Source organism: Tupaia chinensis, unplaced genomic scaffold, assembly GCF_000334495.1.
Source record: "Tupaia chinensis unplaced genomic scaffold, TupChi_1.0 Scaffold000168_1, whole genome shotgun sequence".
NCBI lineage: Eukaryota > Metazoa > Chordata > Mammalia > Scandentia > Tupaiidae > Tupaia > Tupaia belangeri.
In genome coordinates this window covers 2,727,239-2,750,087 of record NW_006159643.1, presented here as the reverse complement: position 1 = coordinate 2,750,087, position 22,849 = coordinate 2,727,239, and the positions used below count along the sequence as shown (strand labels likewise).

Genomic DNA, 22,849 nt, shown 5'->3' with positions numbered 1-22,849 from the left:
TCTGCAAATACACAGCACCCACACCCCCATCCCCTCCCTCCATTCCAGCCAGGCTAGAGTGATCACAGCTGCCTTTTCCAATGAGCCTGGGGATGGCCCTCCCACCCTTCCCCACACTGGTGGCCGTTACTAATCAATTGGCTTCAGTGTACAAGCTAAGACATACTTGCCATTCAAGTCTTTGGAATATAAAAATCTCTTTTCAGCATAAAAGTTTCCCAGAATCCAATTGTCAATACATAATATTAGAAGATAATTAAGAGTCTTTAAGATGAGGCCAGCAGGTGGTGTACTGGTTAAGGCACTGGATTCCCACATGGCTGACCACGGTTCAAGTCCCAGCTTGAGGCTCATGCTGGGCATATGTGCACGCATGCCCAAAATCCCAACAGGGGAATGAAGGAGAAGGGATTGCAGCATGGCCATTCCCCCAAGGGGATGATATCTCACTTTCTGTCTGTCTCTCTCCCATGAGTGTATATGCCCTATGGCAAAAAAAAAAAAAAAAGGCTTTAAGATAAAGAATTAAAGTTTAAATGTGAATCCATTCCTTTTTTTTTTTTTTTTGCCATAGGGCATATACACTCATGGGAGAGAGACAGACAGAAAGTGAAATATCATCCCCTAGGGGGCATGGCCATGCTGCAATCCCTTCTCCTCCATTCTCCTCTCGGGATCTTGGGCACACACGCACACGTGCCCGGCGTGAGTTTTAAGCCACTGAGTCCAGGATGCAAACCACAGTCCACTACATGGGAGTCCAGCGACATAGCCATTATGCTAACTGCTGGTCCCAACTCCATCCCTTCTTAACTACATGATTTCAGGCACATTTCTTCACCTCTGTGAGCCTAGTCTAGTATTCATCTGGAAAACAGGAATAACAACAGTATCTACAAGGTATGGTCAGAATTAGGTGTGACAGCTTCTGGCATGGGAAGTGCATGGTATATTCACTGTAATCTCTAATTCAGTCACCTTCCACTATTCCTGTAGCCCCGCTATCCCAGGGGTCTGAAACCCTAGGAAGAGAAACATAGCCCTATTTATGAGGCTTTTAGGTCCTAGACTACAATGATGCCTGCCCCAGGCTCATCAGTGAAAATCTTCCTTCCTCCCAGACACTTGCCTTTGCAATGACACAGTTGTCATCTCAACTATTCTGGATGTAAACCCTATGATCCTCACTCTCTATATTAGGTCTGGTTAAAGTTGGAAAAACACTCAAGTGTGAAGTCAAGTTTATGGGTAGTCTGAGCCCTGAATAAGAATTTGCAAAACACTCCTACACTCATACCATGATCATCGTTTCCCACATCAGAACAAAAACAATATATTGTATTTGTATACATGCACGGTGTGTCTACATAGTATTTGTGAACCTGCCTCAAATATTCATCCTCCTAACCCAACTCAACATGGAATCAATATTTCTATTGCTAAACTGGGCAGTGATTCATCACTTTTTTTTTGGTAAGTTATGCTGAAGGTTGCATCAGTTTGAATAAGCTGCAGGGGCAGGGGGATAGCCTCCCTTGTTAAGCCATCTTTGTAAAGGCCAAAGATACAGTACACAGTTTCCAGCTCCCAGTCCTTCAGCATTCACTCTGTTGTTGCTAACAATGCTGCCTTCATGAGAAGAAAGGGGAGGAAGAAGGGAGGCGTGAGCCATCTGAACAGGGTGGAGGTATGGGAGCCCAGCAGTGTTGAGTCATAACTCTCACCACAGGACTGACCTACCAGATGACCTCAGAGAACCTGCAAACCCCTTGTGCCTTTTCTCCATAACCTGGCGATAATTCTGAATATGCCCCAGAGTGGCTGCAAGTGGTAGTAAATACGAATGATTGTAATAAATATAAAGCTGTTCTGAGAATGCTGATTAATAGCTACTGAAAGGCAATACCATAAATCCGCCATGCAAGAATTTTCTAAAGTGAAAGCCAAAAAGTAATAATAATTTAAAACTTCTATATTATCAGCTTTGTCAAGACCTGAAAAGCAAAACAGATGTATTTATATGGAATAGTCCAGCAACTATGAAGGGATAGGTGTTAAGACCATTAAAAAAAAAAAAATCTAATCTCTGGCCTAAAGGATATAATAGAATATTGTGTAATTATTTTAGCGAAAAACACAAATATAATTAAAAAGAAAAAAGAATTAGATCTTTTCCTTGCCTGTGATAAAGAAAGAAAAGCTGCCTATTGCTTTTGAGATAGATGAACTTTTTGTGATAAGACTCTGCCAGTTTATCGATTAGCAATTATTTCCATACACTCAACATGAACGAACTTGGCTGTGACTTTTCCAAGAGACCTGGGTTCAGCAAAGACCCGTATCAATCAGTTTCTTAGAACTTCCCTATGAAGCTCTAAATTCCTTGGCATCTAGACCATCATTTTTGTATTTGTTTAATAAAATGAATGAAGGAGCAGACAATCAATTTTAAAAAATGATGGATATATCATTAGATCAACTCTAGAACAAAGAGAAAAAGAGCGTGAGACACAAGAGGGGTCTCCAAAAAGTTCATAAAAGATGTTGACTCTGAAAAAAATAATGCATGGATTTTGATTTTTTTGCATCAAAATAAATTCACATTTTAATCCTATTTTTCCATGAAATGTTTAAAGTCCCCACTTATGCTCATCTGTGAGCGAATGGCAATCAATTAAACTATTTTCACTTTTTTTAAAGTCAGTTTTCTAGATAACTCAGCTTATGATTAAATGCTGCCCACGGTGACAGAAGGTCTTGAAAAGCCTTTCCCAAACATGCTTTTGGAATTCCTGAAAATACACCACAGAAGAGATCATTTATATATACTCTATGGAATACTACTCAGCCATAAAAAATAACAAGACCCTGGCATTTGATAGAAAGTTGCAGATATGGAGGATCTACTGCTGAGTGAAGTAAGCCAGGCTATGAAAGAAAGATATTGTATGTATCCACTCAACATATACCGACTATCCACACTCTATGGTAGAGAGCGAAAAATTGGAGGACATAAAAGCAGTGAAGGTACTTAATGAGAATAGGACAGTGTGGAATGGGGGAGGTGAAGAGAAGAGGATAGAGAAAGATAGCAAGAGAACAATAGAGAGGCAGGACGTTAGTGAGAAACAGATATGGCTTATTACCTGTTGGTGATGACATGTATAGTATTCTCAACTGGATTGGTCTGAGAAGTATTTCATGATGGGCAAAGTATTTTTACAAGCAAAATGAGAAATAGCGATTGACTATTTTAAAAAAAGTAATTAGAATAATAATAATACTGATTGGGGAAAACACAGAAAAGATATTGAATGTTGAAGCAGGGAGATTAATGTCTCTGTATTGACTGATATGCATGGCATTCCCTTTTGAAAAAGAATTGTAATACACTGTAAAGTTATATGTAATCCAATGTAATATAAAGAAGATTATGATGATAATAAAAATAAATAAATAAATAAATAAATTTTAAAAAAGAAAAAAAAAGAGAATTATCTCTACCACTTTCCTTGGGCTTGTGGTACTACTGTCATTGTTTATGTATATGGATATTTATCTTCTCTGCTAAACTATAAAATCCTTGAGGGAAAAAAAAAAAAAGAAGAGATCATTTGAATGAGAGAGAGCAGTCAGTCATTGCTAAGAGGGAAAAAGTCATCTCTACGCTTAAAAGATTTATGTTAGCTTTTTCATATTTCTTTTGGTTTCTGTCTTCAAAAATGAAAATATACTTTGCCAAAAAAAGAGAAAGAGGCAAAAATGAAAGTTATACTCCAACCTGCAGACTTTCCTTGAAAATAGTTGGTCATCAAGAATTTTTAGCCTCTCATAGCACAAATTTCAGAAAGTTTTCTGTTCAATGAGAGAAGGGGAATTGTGGATACTAACATAAAAGTTATGAAAAAAAAAAAATACACCAAAACCTCCAGCAGTTTAGCTAGGATGTACATTTGGGCTACAGGTGGCGCAGCATAAAATGTCTTACTGCAAAAGGGAATCATGTTTGGAACTGTAAGTGTGTGCACACCGGAATTAGGATGATGCTATTAATAAAGTTAGATCTAAAAGGGCCCAGGGCCATCATTTATTCATTCAAATAAAAGTTAAACAGAAGTTTTCAAAGAGCTTAGAGAAGGCACTGGGCACAGGAGCTGAGCAGAGATTCTGGAGAAAGTGAATCATACTATATATTCTCTGAACGATCTGAAATTATTTCTCATAGGAAGAACTTCCGAATTGTAAAATGGTCTGAGGTCGCAATCACAGGGATGGCGAAGTGTTGAAATTTGAGAATGGAAGAATGCTAATGACTGCAGGTGATGGGCCAGAACAAGAAGAGGCACCGAGGACAATGCCCTTCAGTGTACATATTTCTGGCTGATTTCCATTTCTAGCTGATTCTGTCCGCACCAATAGGAACGAAAACAACAGATTCACCCCAGTGCTGCCTGCACATGCCTCATTAGCCAGATCAGAAGACCCTGTCGAAAGTCCGGGCGAGAGAGATTTGTTTCTTTTGTTTCTGGTGTAACTTATAAACCATCTGAGGAGAATGTGAACAGATACAGCTCAAGAGATACGTCTTTTTCTAATTTTTTTTTTCAGGGAAATCAAGACACACTCTACAGAGAACGTGGTCTTACAGGGACATTACATCATGCCTCTGTGAGCTTCAGCTACTGCACAGAGATTAACCCCAAATGGATTTTTTTTTCCAAGAATTTAAGGAAAAAAAACAAACCTCCATTACAGCTATACTGAGGTCCAGCCCATACCCACGTAAGGCAGGCTCTGACTGTGGTCCGGGTGGGGCGCCCACCAATGTGCACTGACTGACCCTTTCCTTATCCACTCTTCCCACCCTCCAGAATCAGCTGGGGCAGCCGGGCCCACCTAAGGAAGCCTTGTCAGACCTGGCCTATCATATGCCAGCCACATCTGTCACACTGTCTGTTATCTGCTTGGCTTTTTATCTCTTGCCCTAGAATGTAAACTCCTTGAGAGCACAGATCTTGGGCAGTATAGCCTGGGAGCTAAGAGTTCAGCTCCTGGGTGAGCTGAGTCTGCCTAGACTTGGCCCAACTCCAACACTGATGAAGAGACTTCCAAAAGTTCATGGAAAATGGAATTAAACAGAAGTTTTTAAAGAGCTAGGGGAGGGCTCTGGGCAAAGGAACTGAACAGGGAATTTATTTTGGTCCAAAAAATTTTGAAATTGATACCTAGGTTTTTCATAACACACATTTTCCAAGAACTTTTGAAAACCGTTTATACTAGTTGCATAACTTTAGGCAAGATCCTGAATGTCTTTACGCCTCAGTTTTCTCTATGGTAATATCACTTATTCCATTGGGATGCTGTGAAGATCAAGGTGGTTCATATATTTACAGCACCAAAAATACTAAGGTCAATGTAGATGCTTACTGATGTTATGGGTAATTTCTGTTTGTTCTTATTCTTTGCCATTATTTGTTTTTTTATCCCTGGAACCTGGTACAGTACAAGGCACAGTATTTATGCTCAGGCAAATGTTTGAGGGATAAATAAAAAAGAAATAGAATCATAAAAGGAGCAGACTCAATAAAACTAGAGTTATATTACATTTTCAAGAATGCAAATAACCAAAAATTTTCAATAACCATATAGCCCACAATTACATTATATAAAAATAACCAATGCGCAAATGAAAATCTTAGGGTCTTAGTCTGAATAATCAAAGAAATAGTAAATTGCTCTCAGTACAATTTCTAATTGTGTATCACATTGCTCTCTGACCTCACCAAAACTTACTAGCTCCCAGAAGTAGATAGCAACTCTTAAATAACCAGAATATATTTAGTTATCATGCTGATTCAGGTCCTAACATTACCAAATAAATTATTTCTCGACTGTATTTTAAAGCAAATAATAATAATAATAATATATTCCATAGGCATCACTACACCTATTAGCTACCTCTCTTAAATACATCAATTTAGTTTTTTCAAAACTGTATATGCACACAAATATTTCAAGACACATTGATTTCTAATAAGCTGAAATAATCTTAAAGTCCTCTTCGGGAAGCAGATGCTGGAGAGGCAATGGGAGCCATGGAGGTGACAGAAATCAGAGTGCCAAGCCTCTCTCTCACAAGTGAATTTCCACCTGTGGGATCACTGCTCCCTCCTTGCCAACGGTCGGGCACTAAATTTAGGCCAGCCATTTGTTCCCCAGAATTTAAGCACACATTTGTCATTCCCGTTCATTTGTGCCCATAGCTGCTCATTCATTTGAGTCACACCACAAACCCAGAAAGGTATGACCCATTTTTAGAAGTGCCAAAGTTAGGTCAGCACCCACATCGGAGGTGCCAAAGCCTCTAGATTAAATATTTATGGGGTATCTGTGAGGAGAAATGCTCAGACAAACAAATCGATATTTTCCATGACCTTGAACTAGTTTGCTAGGGAAGGATATTTTCATTCACGGCTTCGTACCTTTAATTCTCCAATGGAAGAAAGTAGGCCTGCCCCATAAGCCCGCAGCTGCCCTTCTTGTTTGCAAAGGCCAAACTCGATCGTGAAGAAATAGCACTGGAAAAAAAAAAGGACACACATCCAGTGAACTGACCAATGAGTTCTTTAACAGAGAAAAATGGCTCCCAAAACAACGGGGTGCACTGTGCATCATTTCTTCAACAGTATCCATTTAAATACATAACATTCATTCAAATCTATTGCCTTGCTTAATCATTTCTCCACAGACACAAGGTGTATGCCAATGATATTAACTACTGAGTCTCATGCTTCCTGGATTCAGATAGTCTATGAATAAATTATATCCCCTGCAATATGCTAAAAAATGTTTTAATTTAAAAAAAAACAGATTTAGAAATGATCACAAAGAGAATGCCCTAAGAACATGCTGTTATATTGCCAAACTGTGTTTCAGTGATACAAGTTCATAATTTGGAATCCAGTAATCTTGAGCTGAATTGTGTAGCTGGTTTATCCATTCAACAAACATTTGTTAATCTACTAAGCACCATGTTTGATAAAGAATTGTTATAGAGGGCTAGCCCATGGTGTGGTGCTTAAGGCAGCTGGATGCCACATGGCAAATTTCGAGTCCCGGATCCTGTGGCTTGAGAAACACACTGGGTATGTGTATGCATGCCCAAGATCCTGAAAGAAGAGAGAGATGGAAAAGAAGGGACTGTGGTGTGACCATGACATGGGGGGTGGGTGCCCTCTCTCTCTTTCTCTTTCTCCAGTAAGCATGTATGCCCTCTAGAAAAAATTAAAATATTAAAAAATTGTTGTAAAAAAAACAGAGATCAAGTATCAGCCATGTCTACCAAATTATCAAAACCACTATTTTATTATGATTTTTAATGAGATCTTAAACATACATTTATATATGCATACCTATGCACATGTGTGGATTTATGTGTGTGTGTATTGTATGCATGTGTGCATGTGTTAATAGCTGCATCATTGGCCTGGGTTTCATCAGCCTCAACACTATAAGCTTCCCCGGGATATTAATAGCTACAATTGCTTCTGTTGGGTTTAAGAAATCAATCTAGACAGACAGACAAATAACTGTACAACCAAAAACACTCAGGATGCTATTGAGAGAGGCTGAAATCACACCATGCTCTGCGAGAAAAGTGAGAAGCTGACAATGAGCAATAAAAATTGCATCAAATTAACACTGTCCTGCACCAGTGATGACAGAGCACTGAAGGTGCTGAGAAACAGGAGAATTTAAACACTCCTGAAAAGGGGCAGAACATAATTATTAGCAGTTTGCTCTATTTTTATTTGGAGGTTACGCTGTCCCTTCGTTCAGGAGGGTTTTATAAATTTCTCTGAAGCTAGGTGGTCCAAGGCTGTGCAGCACTAGGCTGGACCAATAGGACTGGTCATTTCCTCCTGGAGCCAGCAGGTGGCATGGTGGTTAAGGGGCTGGACTCTCACATGGCCAACCAAAGTTCAAGTCCCAGACCTGGCAATTTTCTTTCTCAGTTTCCCTCTCTCTCTCTGTCTTAGTCTCTCTGGTGAGTGCACATGTCCTATAGGAAATTAAATAATAAAATAATGATAAATAAAATTAAATGATTCTTTAAAAAATATTATAGATTGGGACCAGCAGTTAGTGTAATGGCTATGTTGCTGGACTCCCATGTAGTCAACTGTGGTTCCCGTACCAGACCTGGTGGCTTAAAACTCACATCAGGCACATGTGCGTGTGTGCCCAAGATCCCAAGAGGAGAACAGAGGAGAAGGGATTGCGGCGTGGCCATCCGCGGCGGGGGATGATTTCTCACTTTCTGTCTCTGTCTCTCTGTCTGTCTGGAGAGCGCACGCACCCTATAGCAAAAACCTCTCCAAAAAAAAAAAAAAATTATAGACCTTCCTACCCCCATCACAACCCAGGGCATCCATAAGCACTCTTCTTTATTCTGTTCTGCTTTTGCTTTTTTTTTCCATCACACCACTTTTTGGCATAGCCTACAATTTTAGAGTCTATGGTATATACTGTTTATCATCTGTCTGCCCACAGCAAGTTATAAACTCCACAAAGGCAGGACCCCCTGGTCATGCAGAGTGGATTCCCCAACCTCAGCACTGTTGACACTTCAGGCTGCGTAATTTGTCGCCATGGGAGGCTGCTCTGTACACTGTACGATGTTTAATAGCACCCCAACCTCTGCCATCTGGGCGCCCATAGCATTTCCACCTTAGTCCTAACAACCAAACATGCCTCCAGACTCTACTAAATGTCCCTAGGGCTGCAAAATTACCCCTGGTAGAGAACAGTTGACCTAAAGTAGTATTTGAAACATTATACGAGCTCAAAAGTATTTAGTGAATAAATAAACCAATAGTGAATGAATGAGTGATCTCTAAGTTAGGCTTGCGTACGGCAGCTTGACCTGGAAGAAGGCAATGCATGAAGAAGCCTGAGTCTAGGTTGAGTCCTAATTCTAATTAGCTACAATGACTACAACCTCTGTGTGATGTAGGTTTCTGGACTGTAACATCCATCCATTCATTTATCCATCTAGTCTATAAACATTACCTGAGCAACTATCATATGCTAAGGCTATTCAGGAACAAGGTAACAAAGTCCCTGATCCTACGAAGTGTGCTTGTTACAAGAATGAGACAGGCAGTAATAGGAAAAAAATCAACAGGGAGAATCGTGCCAGGTGGGATATGGTCTGTAGATATGAAACCATGTGATGTGTCGGATGTTACGTAGGGGATGTGACTAGTTTAGAAGAGTGGTTAGGGAAGATTTCTCTGAAGGAGTGATATTTAAGCTGCAACCTGCTTTTGAAAGCAGCTTTTCGTTAAGAAAATACAAGAAGCAGCTGTGCAAAGATCAAGGGGAAAAGCATTCCCGACAGAGGGAATGACAAGTGCAAAGGGCCTGGAGCAGGAATGTACTTGTGTTTTCAAGGACGAGGAGAAGTTGTTGAAGGGTTTTAGGCTGAAGAAAGACATGCTCTGATTTAGCTTTCAAAAGATCAGGGTGGTGATGTGTGGAGAAGAGCGTGGAGCGAGGATGGAGACAGAAATCAGTTCAAAGGAAGAACCAGGGCCAGGCAGTCACACAGGGACTAACACAACTGGACTCACATGGGAAAGGTCCTGGTTTGCACCCCAGGACCTCCCCGAGCACACGGGGCATACATGTGCATGCACATGATCCGAGCCAGCTGAGCTAGGAGTGGATCACGGCCTCTCTCCCCCTCTTTGTCTCCTTGCTTCCCTCCCTCTCTTCCCCTCTCATTTCTCTTACATGCAAGAAAGAAAGAAAGAAACTTACAAAAAAGGCAGTAGCCCAGGGGCCAGCAGATGGCGTGGTGGTTGGAGGTGCTGCATTCCCACATGGCCGACCACGGTTCTAGACCTGGACCTGGCGGCTCGCTTCCCCTTTCTCTCTCTCTGTCTCTCTCTGGTCAAATTAAAAAATAATAACAAATGGAATTAAATAAATAAATACTTTTAAATTTTTTTTAAAAAGGGTAGTAGCCCAAAGAGACAAAATGGCAAGTGAACAGGACTGTGACTTGAGCCAGGATGGCAGGGGATTCGAAGTCAATCTCACAGAGGCCTCATGAGAACAGCCAAGATAAGAGATGTTTGGAGATGTTCTATGTAGAAAAGCTAACCCTGAAGTCTGCTCTCCAAAAACCTTTGTACAATCCCGAGTATAAAGTAATCATACGGTCATAGAACGAAAGGTTTGAAAGAGGCCCAGAAGTTCAGCCCTGCTATTTTACCAAAAGAAAAATTCATGTTTGAGAAGGCGAAGTGATTTACCCAAGACTAGTAGAGATGATGACATGTAAGAGATCTAGAATGTAGTGTTTTAAAGAGCTCAATATCAACAGCTGTCACAGTTTAAAGTTCCTACATAAAAATATTAATAGATGTATGGTTTTCCCTTACATTCAGATAATGGGAAAAAAAATGTCTAACAGCAAAACTAGAATCTTACAGCAAGTTCTTAGTGTGCCTTTGGCTGATTCCCTAATTTATATTGCATTGAGAGCACATGACATGAAATCCTTGGAGCTTTAACGTGGAATATAGAAGAGTTTGGGAGTTTGGGTGGGGGGGATGTGCTGTCATGTTTAAAAGCATCCAAAATACACATATGGAGCCAGCCACGGGAGCATTTAGGTCAGCCTGTTAAGTGCACTTTTAATTTTCCTTACGCTACATCAGTGCATACATAATGCATGGTCACAGTTATGATCCAAATCAAAACGGGCTGAGAGAGCCTCCGAGAAAATCTGGTGTGCAATACACACAGTGTTCACGTAGATCTGGCATGCCATCCTGTTTAAAGGCAGGAATTAGGAGGTCTGCACCATCCAGCCAGAGATTCCAAGCGAAACCTATCACCCAGCGCGTCTTTGGCTAACGTGCTTCTAGAATCAGGGCAACCTCGGAGGAAAGAGCCACCGTGCGTGTTCCTTCCCTCACTCAGAATGCGCTCTGGCCCCAGACCTCATCCGGGAATCCTTCCAGAAACTCTGACCTTCCACAGCTCCATCTGCTCATTCTCTACCTACCTTTCCCTTCGGTTTCCTGCCGCCCTCCGCCAAAGGAGGCCCTGAGATGCTGCTTCTACAGCCCGCTCTCTCAGAGAATTAGACCTCTCGCTTTGAGACCGCTTTCCATTTGCCGCTCCACGTGTGGCCAACAGATAAAGAGGAATAGTAAACTGCACCTGAACCGCACATGTTGGCCAAATTTGAATTACAGACTTGTTCAGAATAATTGTTCCCTCTCTGTTTTCAATATGGGTAAAAACCTCAAAATGCATGGGGTATGATCACTAATTAAGGGAAAGGGGTCACCCCACATTTCTACAGCCTGGTTTTAGATTCAAAGCCTGCTGAGAGTTGAACTGGGTAACCCCTTGAAGACCCTTCAGAATTTGAGGAAAACTAATTGCTTCTCAACAATAGAAAATAAAATTTATTTTCCTCAGAGGACTCTCCAGATGTATATCCAAAATATATGCCCTAGAGATTTATCAACTGAATATCCTGTTAGCCAATTTAAAAATACCCTGTAAAAATACCTGCAAAAGAGAATTCTAGATTCTTGGCCACTAAAGTCTTTTAACAGAAACAAGTAATAATACTAAGACTACTACCTCCCAAGTTGAAGGGTACCTTACATCAAAGCTGACTTCATGAATTCCAAGTTTTTATGCCACTAATACTAGGTAATTTTTTATAAATATTTTATTTGAATATAATTACATATAATCATTAACTGAAAACCAAAGAAGGAATGATAGATAAGACCGCTTCTATGGAAGAAAAGCAGAGTCATTTACATACTTAGAGTCATTAAGCAGAAGAAAGTCTGAGTGACAATCTGAAATCCAAACATGGCTGTGGAACACACGCCACCACGAGCAGTGTGCTTAGAAAATGGGATAGGTCGCCCAATGCTGCCATCTTCAGGTCACTACTGGGAGTACACTGCCTTCACGACAGTTCTGGCCAGCAGTAAAAACCTGAGTCAACCAAGTCCACGAACCCTGTAATTACACTAACAAAATAAGTAATGGGCCCACATAATGATGTACAAACACATTCCGCAAAACTCCTTTCTTATGTTTGCGTTAGATACCTGAAGCTCCTGGTAAGGTCAAATTTTCCAACTAAAGGAGTGTATGGCTGTCGAGAAACGAGGGATGGGAAAGAAATTCGCTATTCCATTTTCCCTCTTGAAGGATTCTTTTGCCACCAACGACCCACACCCCCCTGCATGCTTTGAAATAATTACATAACCCCTTCTGAGAGTTACGTATGCACTCGATTACAGCGGTACATACAAACTTCAAGGAGAAAGGCCAAGTGTCGCACTTCTTCCATTTTCTCCAGGAAACTGGCTTACACATGTCCTTTAATAAATGCCTGGGTGAGGGAGTGATAGTTACCCTACCACCTTCCCTAAAATCTTGATCTTGCATACGATAGTATATACTTGTTTAAAAGAATTATTTTATTTATATGTATGTGTTTTATTTATTTATTTTAATTTGACCAGATAGGGACAGAGTGTGTGTGTGAGAGAGAGATGGAAAGCGAGAAAGCAAGCTGCCAAGTCTGCTACTCAAACCTTGGTTGTCCATGTGGGAGTCCAGCGCCCTTAACCACCACCACACCTGCCGACCCTGATAGCATCTACTTTTCACTTTTTTCTTTCTTTGGGAGTGGTTTTTGCTCTAGGGCGCATGCACTCACCAGAAAGACAGAGAGAGAGACAGAAAGCAAGAAGTCACCCCCCAGGGGGGATGTCCACACCGCAATCCCTTCTCCTCTATTCTTCCCTCAGGATCTTGGGCATGCATGCACACGCGCCTGGTATGAGTTTAAGCTGCCGGGTCTGGGATTCAAACTGTGACCGACTATATGGGAGTCAGCAACATAGCCATTACGCCAACTGCTGGTCCTCCAATAGCATGTACTTTTAAATAGCCACAGGTATCATTCCACATCTAGCTTCCCATTACAAACGCAGCATGCAGGCAGGAAACTAGAAGTGAACCAAGAGAGTTAAAAGGGCCCTGACCAAGATGTGCTGAACAGAACAGAAAGTGATGTGCTAAATTTAATGTACGTTACTTATAAGAGAATCCCTCAGGCCCTCACTCGGATGCTGCTTATTTTTATACATGCTTGGGGAGGGGGGGTTCTTTTCTTTTTCTTTTTTCTTTTTCTTAATTTTTAGAGGGTGTAGGCTATCACTGGAGAGAAACAGAGAAGAAAATTGAGACAGTGCCTCTCACAGGGAATGACCACACTGCAATCCCTTCTTCAGCATTTCTCCTTTCAGAATTTTGGGCACACACACACACACACACATGCCCAGTGTGTTTTTCAAGCCACCAGGTCTGGAACTCAAACCATGCAGTCAGACTTGTGAAATCTAACACCTAACCACCATGCTACCAGCTGATCCTCTTATACACAGTTCTCTCAAAGTTTAGTTATGTCGCTTTCAAACCCACACCCTAACATAAAAGAAGACTAAGAAAAATATACAAAAAGAAAGATCAACAACTCAGGAGGCACAGAAAAATCATATTTAGCACTTGGGTAAATTAGATGCTTCCATTGTAAAAGTTATCACTAAACGACAGAATTTTAACAGCTGTACTAAAATGTTACGATAACAGGGAAACAGAAGAAGGCTTCCTGGTTTAACAGTGTTCTCACAAGCATTCTCTTACTACTCACTTGTGAAGTGGTTAGGTCAGATACTATTGTTTCCATTTTATAGATTGGGAAACTGAGTCTCAAAGTCCAAGTGATTTGTTCAGGTTCCACAACTAATGGTTGACATAGCTAGAAGTCAAGCTCAGGCTTCCCAAATTCATGTCTTCACATGTAGCATTCTCTCATCAGCAGCAACTGGGCCACTTGATGGTCACACTGGCACAATAGTGCCTATGGTAGAAACACTCCCAGGGTGTAAATTGCTACTATGCCACATTCCCAAGCACCACTCTCCACCATGCTACTCTAACTTCTTTCTGTGTTCCATCTCCCCACTGTCACCACTTCTTCCTGTCTTGTAAAGAAAGATTCAATGGTGGGGCCAGCAGGTAGCATGGTGGTTGAGGCACTAGAATCCCACAAGGCTGACCACAGTTTGAGTCCCAGCTCCTGTGGCTTGCTTTTTCCCTTTCTCTTTCTCTCTCTCTCTCTCTCTCTCTCTCTCTCTCTCTCTCTCTCTCTCTCTCTCTCTCTCTCTCTCTCTCTCTCTCTCTCTCTCTCTCTCGTCTTTTTCTACTGAGTGCATATGCCCTAGAGCAAATTTAATAATAATTATTATTTATTAACTTAATTTAATAATTCTTAAAAAAAAAAAAAAGGCTCAATGGTTATAGCTCCAGGGGCCTCCAGGACCCTGTTCCACCACAAGGCTAATAAGCCTCTGCGCTATCAAGTACTCAGGTCTAACCGAATGATAAACCCCAGAGAGGAGGAATGCCACTCAAAGATGTTCTAACACCAAGGGTCTGCACCTCTGGTAAGTGCACATAAAACGCACAAAAGAGACTTTGTGTCTCACAGCCTTTTCCATCTTAGTTCAAACCTATCAGTGTATACTTGCAAAGTCATTGAAAAGGTGGAGCCCATTCTAGGTGCCACCTATTCACCCCCAGCCACTAGCTTGAATTTCAGCTATGCCAGAATTTCAGTTTAGTACCAGACACACACTTAAGTACCCAAGATCCAATGGGCTGCAGACTGAAGGAAGGGGATTGCAGCATGACCCTGTGTACAGATTCCAAGTATCATTGGTCCAAATGCAGGTGGGATAACAGCTACATATATAGAGAGATTTTACTCTTATGTTTTATCATATACTCTCCTTAAGTCTCCAAATGAAAACCATGTACCTCTCACAGGTCACAAGTGCCCTGCATCCACCTGTTAAGCTTACTTATTCAAAGCACATTTTTCAAATTTGTATTTATTAAACCCTACTGTACTAAGCAGTAGACGAGATTACAAAAGCAGCTAAAGAGATGGTTTGTATGCTCAAGTTCAGTATGGATGGGGAGAAGAGAATGATAAAAATCATAATTAAACTCTCCTGTTTCTCATCCTACCACAACTTCTGTCTCTGTCTTGAAAAGGAAGCCTGAAGCTTGTGCTGGGCTTTAAAAGAGAACTGTGATCTTAGATGGGCTGCAGGAATGCGAGAAGCTCCTGGAAACACTAACATAGCTCTTAAGACCTGAGGTGTTGGGGGATGGGGTGGTGCTTTAAAATAATCCAACCTTCCAGAGGAAGGTTGAGTGGGTCAAATCACAGAATGTACCAGTTCACAGGGCTCCATTTGAACCAGCAGAGAAAAAAAGGGGAGGCGGGGTTGGGATTTGAGTAACAACAGCTAGAAAAGATGACCCTGGATTGTGAAAACAGGATGCATTGTCCTAGGTTAAGAACAGCCATTGAATGAATTAAAATGTAAAAAACCTAAGCTCTGAGCAAACATTATGGCAAACCTCGTGGAAAATTGATCATCGAATATAAGAGGAACATCACTGGATACAAATGCATCAGCAAAAACCAACTTTTATTAAAGAATGCATCGACATAGGCGATTTTCAGCAAACATTGTTTTAGTTGCGATTTTTCTGTGTATTTCTTAACTACCATTTCCGATCTCTCTTTGACTGCTTTCAAGAATAAATGGATGATTTTGTTTAAGTACCCTTGGGCTATTTCAGTTTTATTACCCCTTCAGCTTATCTGGGGATATTTTCAACTTCAAAGAAGGCCACCTAATTTATTCTCATTTTCCAATGCAGACATTTTCCAAAACGAAAAAAAAATGAATAAATGAGCCCTCTCCATCTTCTTTCGCCCACACGTGAACTAACAGGACTACCAAGCGGTCACCTAAGTCAGTGTCACCGAAGTAGCTGACCTACCCCTAAAACTCTGAAAAGATCCATTCTACCACAGTTTCATCTCCAGAGCCCAGTCAGGTCATGATGGCCATGCTGTCACCTAATTACAAAGATTTGCTGTCCCCATGACCCTAGAGAAAGGGTCCATACTTCTTCAGATAGCAGACGAGGCTCTCCGGATCTAGCCATTACCTTTTCCAGACTCATCTCACAACCCTCTTCCTCCTACTTGAGCAACCTCCCCATGGGGAACTGGTAGCCACTGTGCAGAAGGACCTTGCTATCTTCAAACTCCCAGGCAAGTATTTGCACACTGTGTCCACTCTGCCCAGAATGTCCTTGGCATCACCCGCCCCCTCTGTCTGGTCTGCCAGGGCAGGTGGCCTTCCTCCAATCCCCAATGTAGTAGCATTCATAGATTCACATTGAAATCTCGCGTCTTCTCCCCTGTCTCCAGACTCTGCGCTTTCTGAAGTCAGGCACAGGATCTGATTTGTTTGGTTGCTCTTGTCTTTATGGTAATATCTGATCTCAAGCACCTTGCTGGACGTGTAGCAGGTGCTAAGTAAAAGCTGAAGGGACAGAGGAAATGACTAAGGAAGAAGCGTTTTCTGGTAGACCCTGCCAACAGGATTAAAGGCAGCCTTCCAGATCGGTCATTATTAACCTCAGCCAATTTTCTAAAATTACAGATTTAGAAAAAAATGAGGGACCAGCAGGTGGCATCGTACTGGACTCCCACATAGTCTACTGTGGTTCAGGTCCCAGACCCAGCAGCTTGAAACTTACGCTGGGTGCATGTGCGTGTATGCCAAAAATCCCAAGAGGAGAATGGAGGAGAAGGGATTGCAGTGTAGCCACTCCCATCCCTGACCCCCGGGGAGTGATTTTTCCCTTTCTGTCTTTCTGTCTCTCTCTGTCTCTCTGGAGAGCCCACTCACCCTATGGCAAAAATCTATTTTAAAAAATAGAAAGAAAGAAAGATGAAAACCCTTCTATGGAAGCTATTGAGCTGGTTTTCACGTACAGGTTCAGAAATAGATCTGTTTCTTGGCCTCTTTCTGCTCTCCCTTCAACAGTAGCCGATGGTCCTCCACGCCAGTAAAGAAGGGAGGACCCAGCCTCCTTGCCACAGTCAAGCCCTGAGATGCTGCAGGCCTTCAGGAGCACAGATAAAGGCTGTTGGGCAGGTCATCTCCTATGAAAGCTCGCAGTCTTGTGGATAAGTGGCTTCTGGCCTCCTTTATTACAAGCTACAACTCTGAAAACCCATCGATTCTGACATCTGGATCCTCATCCAAAAATGTCAGGGGCAAGTTTTTCGGTTTGCTGTTTTTGAAGGTTATAGCCAACCGGAGCCCAGCCAGGAGAAATGCTCACTGTGCTTGCTCAGGGTACGGAGGAGTCTGTGACGGATCCAAGCACCGAAGTGCCTCGCAGCCCAGACTGCTCAGAATTAGCCTCGCTGCCTAGACCTACACGGAGCAGATCAGACAGATGCTATTTTCCCCTGGAGATGAATCTTTGAGACGTCCACCCATTCAATTCTGTTTTCCACAAAATTCTGTGGCCCCTTAAAAAGAATATTATGAATACAAATAGGGTTCTTTTTATATTTTCTGGACTTGCAAGTATTTTGTGTTTCACAAATCAAAAGCTAGTTTGATTTCCATCAGTAGTACTCTGTGGACCCTAAAGTAGCACATGAGCTGTGTTACATCTCCATAACAAAGGAATTCATAGAGCTCCACTCATCCTTTAATGAAATTCCATCTTTTTTTCAAAAGAAACTTTGCTAAACTTATTATACACCTAGTGGCTATTGCACAGACTGACCTCACTCCCTTTGCATTCCTTGAAAAAGCTAAATTTCCCTTTGGGGATACACACATACACACAAACACACACCATTTTCATACCAGAAGCATGGATCAGTATTCCATTTATATATGTGCATAATCCATGTGATACAGAAGACCTTCTTAAGCAAATGCTATAGGTTTGGAACTGCCCAAGAACTGACTTTTATAACCTAAGCAATTCTGAACTCCTTGAAGGAGAAAAAAACAAAAAACTGAGGAGCATATTCTCAGCCATTCATCCTTTGGCATGCCCTGAAATGTTCTGCATCAAATCACACATTCTCCCAGATGTAGTGATTTTAAAGGTCAGCTCTTGAATGCTAGTATGAAAAATGAGGTTTTTACTGACTCCCCAGTGAGCTGCATGTAGCCGCCACTGCCTTTAGAGGGTTGTTTTATTTTTATCCCTGCATTACTAAAAACAACACCCTCTTAGACATTAGGGCTAAGAGAGCTTGTAATTTCTCACCTATTCCTTTCCAGGCAAGACTGGGAATCCTGGAAGATGATTATGTGTCTGAAAACTGACAAGAAACGTATGTTTAGCAGGGAGGGCCATTCTTGCCACTCCATTGCACTGAGCAGTCTTCTATTTTAAGTTTTTATTGATGAAGCCATGTTTCTTTTCTAGTCACTAACCGTCACAACTACCATCATCATCTCTCACACGCAGGGTCGACATCAGCCATCTGTATGTGGAAATGGGGCTGAAAAGATATACCTGTGAATTGGGGTCCCTGTCACAATGAGGGCCTAGAGGTAATTGAACCCCCAGATGGCATTGAAGCTCAGCTGAGCTCTCCTATCTCTTATAATAATCACCGCCAGTTATTGAAGCCTACACTCCACCAGACACGGAGCTAAGCACGCTACATCATAGTCACAACAGCCCTGAGAGGCAGGCGCTGTGAAGGTAATGTAGTACGGTAGTTTCAGCACGCTGATTTCATAGTGAGAGACCAAGGTTCAAGGGCAGGCTTTGCCGTTGACTTGACCTTGGGAAAGTGATCTAACCATTCTGAGTTTTGGGTTCCTGTCTGTAAAATGGAGAAAGTAAAATAACAATCATTCAGTGACTTATTTTCTACATGCCAGTGCTAAACACCCTGTTTTACCGATGGGAAAACTGACTTGGATTGAGTCACTTCTGCAAGTTAAGAGCTGGGTTCCTATGCTTGGTTCCTAACGTCCACATTGTCTTCACTATTCCACACTATCCTCCTTGTGTTCCCAAAGTGACTGAATACCACAGGACCCTAGAATCGATGTTTACGCCACATTTTTTACAGTGGAGCTTGCTGTGCACCTAGAAAGACAAGGATCTCTCTAGCTTTTCTGCAGCCATTTTCCACGGCTTACCCTGGGGTAAGTATTTCCTTAGAGACCTTGATGCAGCTAAGTAACACAGCATAGCCTGTTGGGAGCTAGTGAGGAACACACACTGTACTCCAGTCATTAAGAGAAGCTGAGTCCTCTGAGATTTATCAGTGGGAAAGAACACTGCAATTAGCACAGCTCAAGAGAAATGAGACCCTGATCAAGGAAGCTAGAAATGTAACACACAGTGTTTTATATTAAAGGCTCATATTACAAAGCACCAAAATAAATACTATATGGTACTACTTTGAGTTACAGTGATCTACTTACATTTGATTGATTTGCATTATTGGGTGGGGGCACAGTTAAATTGGTAAGGGATAAAGAGAATTCATGAGACGATAAAGAATGGTATGACTTGAAATATTTCCAGTGCCTCATGACAAGCTATTTTGCCAGACTTACCTTCTGACTCTAGCTACCAAGAGAACTGGTATATTTGCTGCTGCTTAGAAAGACAATCCCTCTGTTCTAGTTCCCTTTCTCTAATCAGTAGAGGAAGGACAAGTAAGTGACTGAAGATAAAGTTCCTCCCGATTGAGGATTAGGAACCCCAGCTAAAAGCAATAGCAGCTCAGGTCTGGCCTGCTGTCCCTTTGTGTGAAGGCCGTCTGACTGCCAGGGAGTCTGGTCTTTTTAAGAGAGGCTAGGAATCTGCATGATCATGAGACATCCTTTCATGTGTGAATGTAAGCAATTTAAAAAATATATAAACAAACAAAGTGTATATTTGAGGACTTTAAAAAGTGTGTGGAAAGTAAGGCCTGCAGGTGGCATGGTGGTTAAGGTGTTGGACTCCCACATGGCCAAATGTGGTTTGAGTCCCAGACCCAGTGACTTGAAAATCATGCTGAGCATGTATGCAAGCATGCCCAAAATCTCAGGAAGAGAATGGAGAAGAAGGGATTGCAGCATGTCCATCTGTCCCTGGTGGGTGATTTCTCACTTTCCCTCTCTCTATCTTTCTGTTTCTCTGGCAAGCACATGTCCCCTATAGCAAAAAGCTTTTAAAAAAAAATAAATATGTTTGTAGAAAATAGAATTATAGTATGAGTCTACATTGGTGCAAAATGTTTTTGGAATGCATGCACAGTTTTTTATAATACATACTTCCATGAACTTTTTTTAAAATGTGAAAGCGCAAGAGGGAAACGTTAGCCAGACCAGAAGATGCTGATTTACAATCTTTAAAGTATGGAATGATTTAAAGAATCTTAAACTGGTTCTACAACAACAAATTGCCTTTCCAGGATCCTGATCACAACTTCTACTCCCTCATCTGGTCACACTTTGCCCTGACACCCTGAGCTCCTAAGAAATTATTTGGCACACTGGATTAGGACTCAGAAAATCTAGTAGTTAAGCCTCAGCCAATATTTTGCCGTTTGGTCCTAAGCAAGTAACTTACCTTTTCTGAGCCTCAATATTCTCTATAAAATGGGGATTCCTTTTCTCACCACATTTTTATTGAGCACTGACTGTATACACAGCACCATGTGGATATCAGAACTGTGCTAAGGGACAGTAATGGGAGTTCTGCCTATCTCGAAGTGTCACTGTGAGACACAAAGAAACAGACACATGTAAAATACTGAATGAATGTGAAAGCTGTAACTTAGGTGAAGATTCCCTGCTCTGAGGTGATAAACGCCACAGTTATCAGTGCGGCTGACTAATCCTGTCTCAGTGACCGATTCTACAGAGAAATGACAGGCTGGGAAGGTGACTGTGGGCTTAATTATAGGTCCGTGGTTCCTGAATCTCAGTCTAAGTCGCTTTCCAACATGGAGTCATCCCTCTGAGGTATAAAAGTTACCTGAAGTATTCATGTTTATTTTATCGGCAAGCACTTAAGATGACACATAAAAAAATACCATTTTAACTACTAAACTACTTAACTAACTAAGCCTTCCCCCAGGAAGCCACCATGATCATCAACCTTGTTCTCTGAATATGACCTAAGGGCCCTTCTTCTCCCATCTTTGAACTGACAAGCTGCAAAGTTATCTGAATCCCTTGCTGGATTATAAGCCCCCCAAAAGTAAGACCATGTCCTCCTGTTTCACAGTTGAATTCCCCATGTCTGACACATAGTAAAAGCTCAGTAAAGGGACCAGCAAATGGCATAGTGGCTACATCACTGGATTCCCATGTAGTTTACCACGGTTCAAGTCCCAGACTTGGTAACTTAAACTCATGCCGGGCGCATGTGCATGCATGCCCAAGATCCTGAGAGGAGAATGGAAGAGATGGGATTACAACATGGCCATCTCCCCTGGGGGCGGTTTCTCACTTTCTGTCTCTTTCTGACTTTCTGGCAAGCACATGCACCCTATAGCAAAAAAAAAAAAAAAAAAAAAAAAAGCCCAGTAAATATTTACTGACTGAATCAACGAATAGACCATAATTGCTTCCACCAGAGCTATGGACAAGATATTTAGTAAGAATGTAGCAAGCTTGTGCCTTTGCTAGAACATCTTTGCAAAAACGCAAAATTCAACACCCTTTTTCTTGCCCATTAGAACCTTAACTTTTATCTTGGGAGAAGTCTTCTTAAATAGATTAGAGGAAAACATGAATAGTCCACACAAAAAAAGTTTTAGTGAGAGCTAAAGCATTTATGTGTTTCTAACACACTTTATTTCAAAGTATACCCCCCTTGTTTTACTACAGAGAACTTTTAAACCTAGCTAGTTAAACCCCAACAGAGGACCCCTGTGTACAAACATGGAGACGTATCCAAAACGCATCAAAACCGGGGTAAACAGCATCTTCTGGAAGTCTTCCAAGAGCCTCTTTGCGTACTTTTATGTGAACGCAGTCATCGTACAGCCTAACTGCAAACACCTGGCTTGAGTTCTCAGAAGCCTGAACTCAAGAGGAGGAGCAGCCAGGATCTGCAAATCCAAATTTACTGCTTTATTTAGTTATTAAGGGAGGGCTGCGTGTGTCCATGGACAGCATCACTCCTAATCTGCTGGAGCACTTTAGTCAGGAATTCATATTTCATGTGCTCTCACTGGCACCAACAGTATTTTCCCATTTGTTTTCCTAGGCCGCTTGCTACGGCTTGCCTTTCTCTGTGTTCACTCAGGGGAGGGTACTATTAACTCAGGGGAGGCCTCCTCCATCTCCAGGGAGAAGCTTGACATCCTCAGGGGAGGCCTTACCTCTGTTATTTATGGTGAAAATGCTTTACATTGCAAAGTAGCATGCAATCTCCATCTAAAACCTCCTCGTAACATAAACTGCACCGTCTGCATTTCAGAAGGGAAAGGCTGAGTTGCTGAAAGTTAGAGAATTACCCAAGGTCGCACAGAAAAGTAGCACCTCTCTTCAGGGGTTTTCTTGATAGGGCCACCGAGATGCTGAAGAGCACAGTCACATGAAACAGGCTAGCTGGCGTTTTTGAACACTTAGCATTGTGCTAAGCGGCTTCTCAATGCAGTAGTACCTCATCGGTTCTTAAAACAGCTCTACGAGATTAGATTATATTATTGGTCTGCTTTTTTTTTTTAAAGAGAGAGATTTTTGTTACAGAGCACATGCCCTTGTCAGAGAGACAGAAAGCGAGAAATCACACACACCCCCCAGGGGGATGGCAACACCACAATCCCTTCTCCTCCATTCTTCTTTTTTTTTTTTTTTTTTGG

At 41.6% G+C, this 22,849-nt stretch overlaps 1 protein-coding gene across 1 annotated transcript in view; it reads right to left on the bottom strand.

Moving 5' to 3' along the window:
* Window positions 1-22,849, bottom strand: part of TPH2 (tryptophan hydroxylase 2) — a 110,951-nt gene that overhangs the window by 4,964 nt on the left and 83,138 nt on the right. The window contains exon 9 of the mRNA XM_006146197.3: window positions 6,483-6,578. Within this exon, the coding sequence (XP_006146259.1) occupies window positions 6,483-6,578 (96 nt within the window). The remainder of the gene's footprint in view (window positions 1-6,482; window positions 6,579-22,849) is intronic.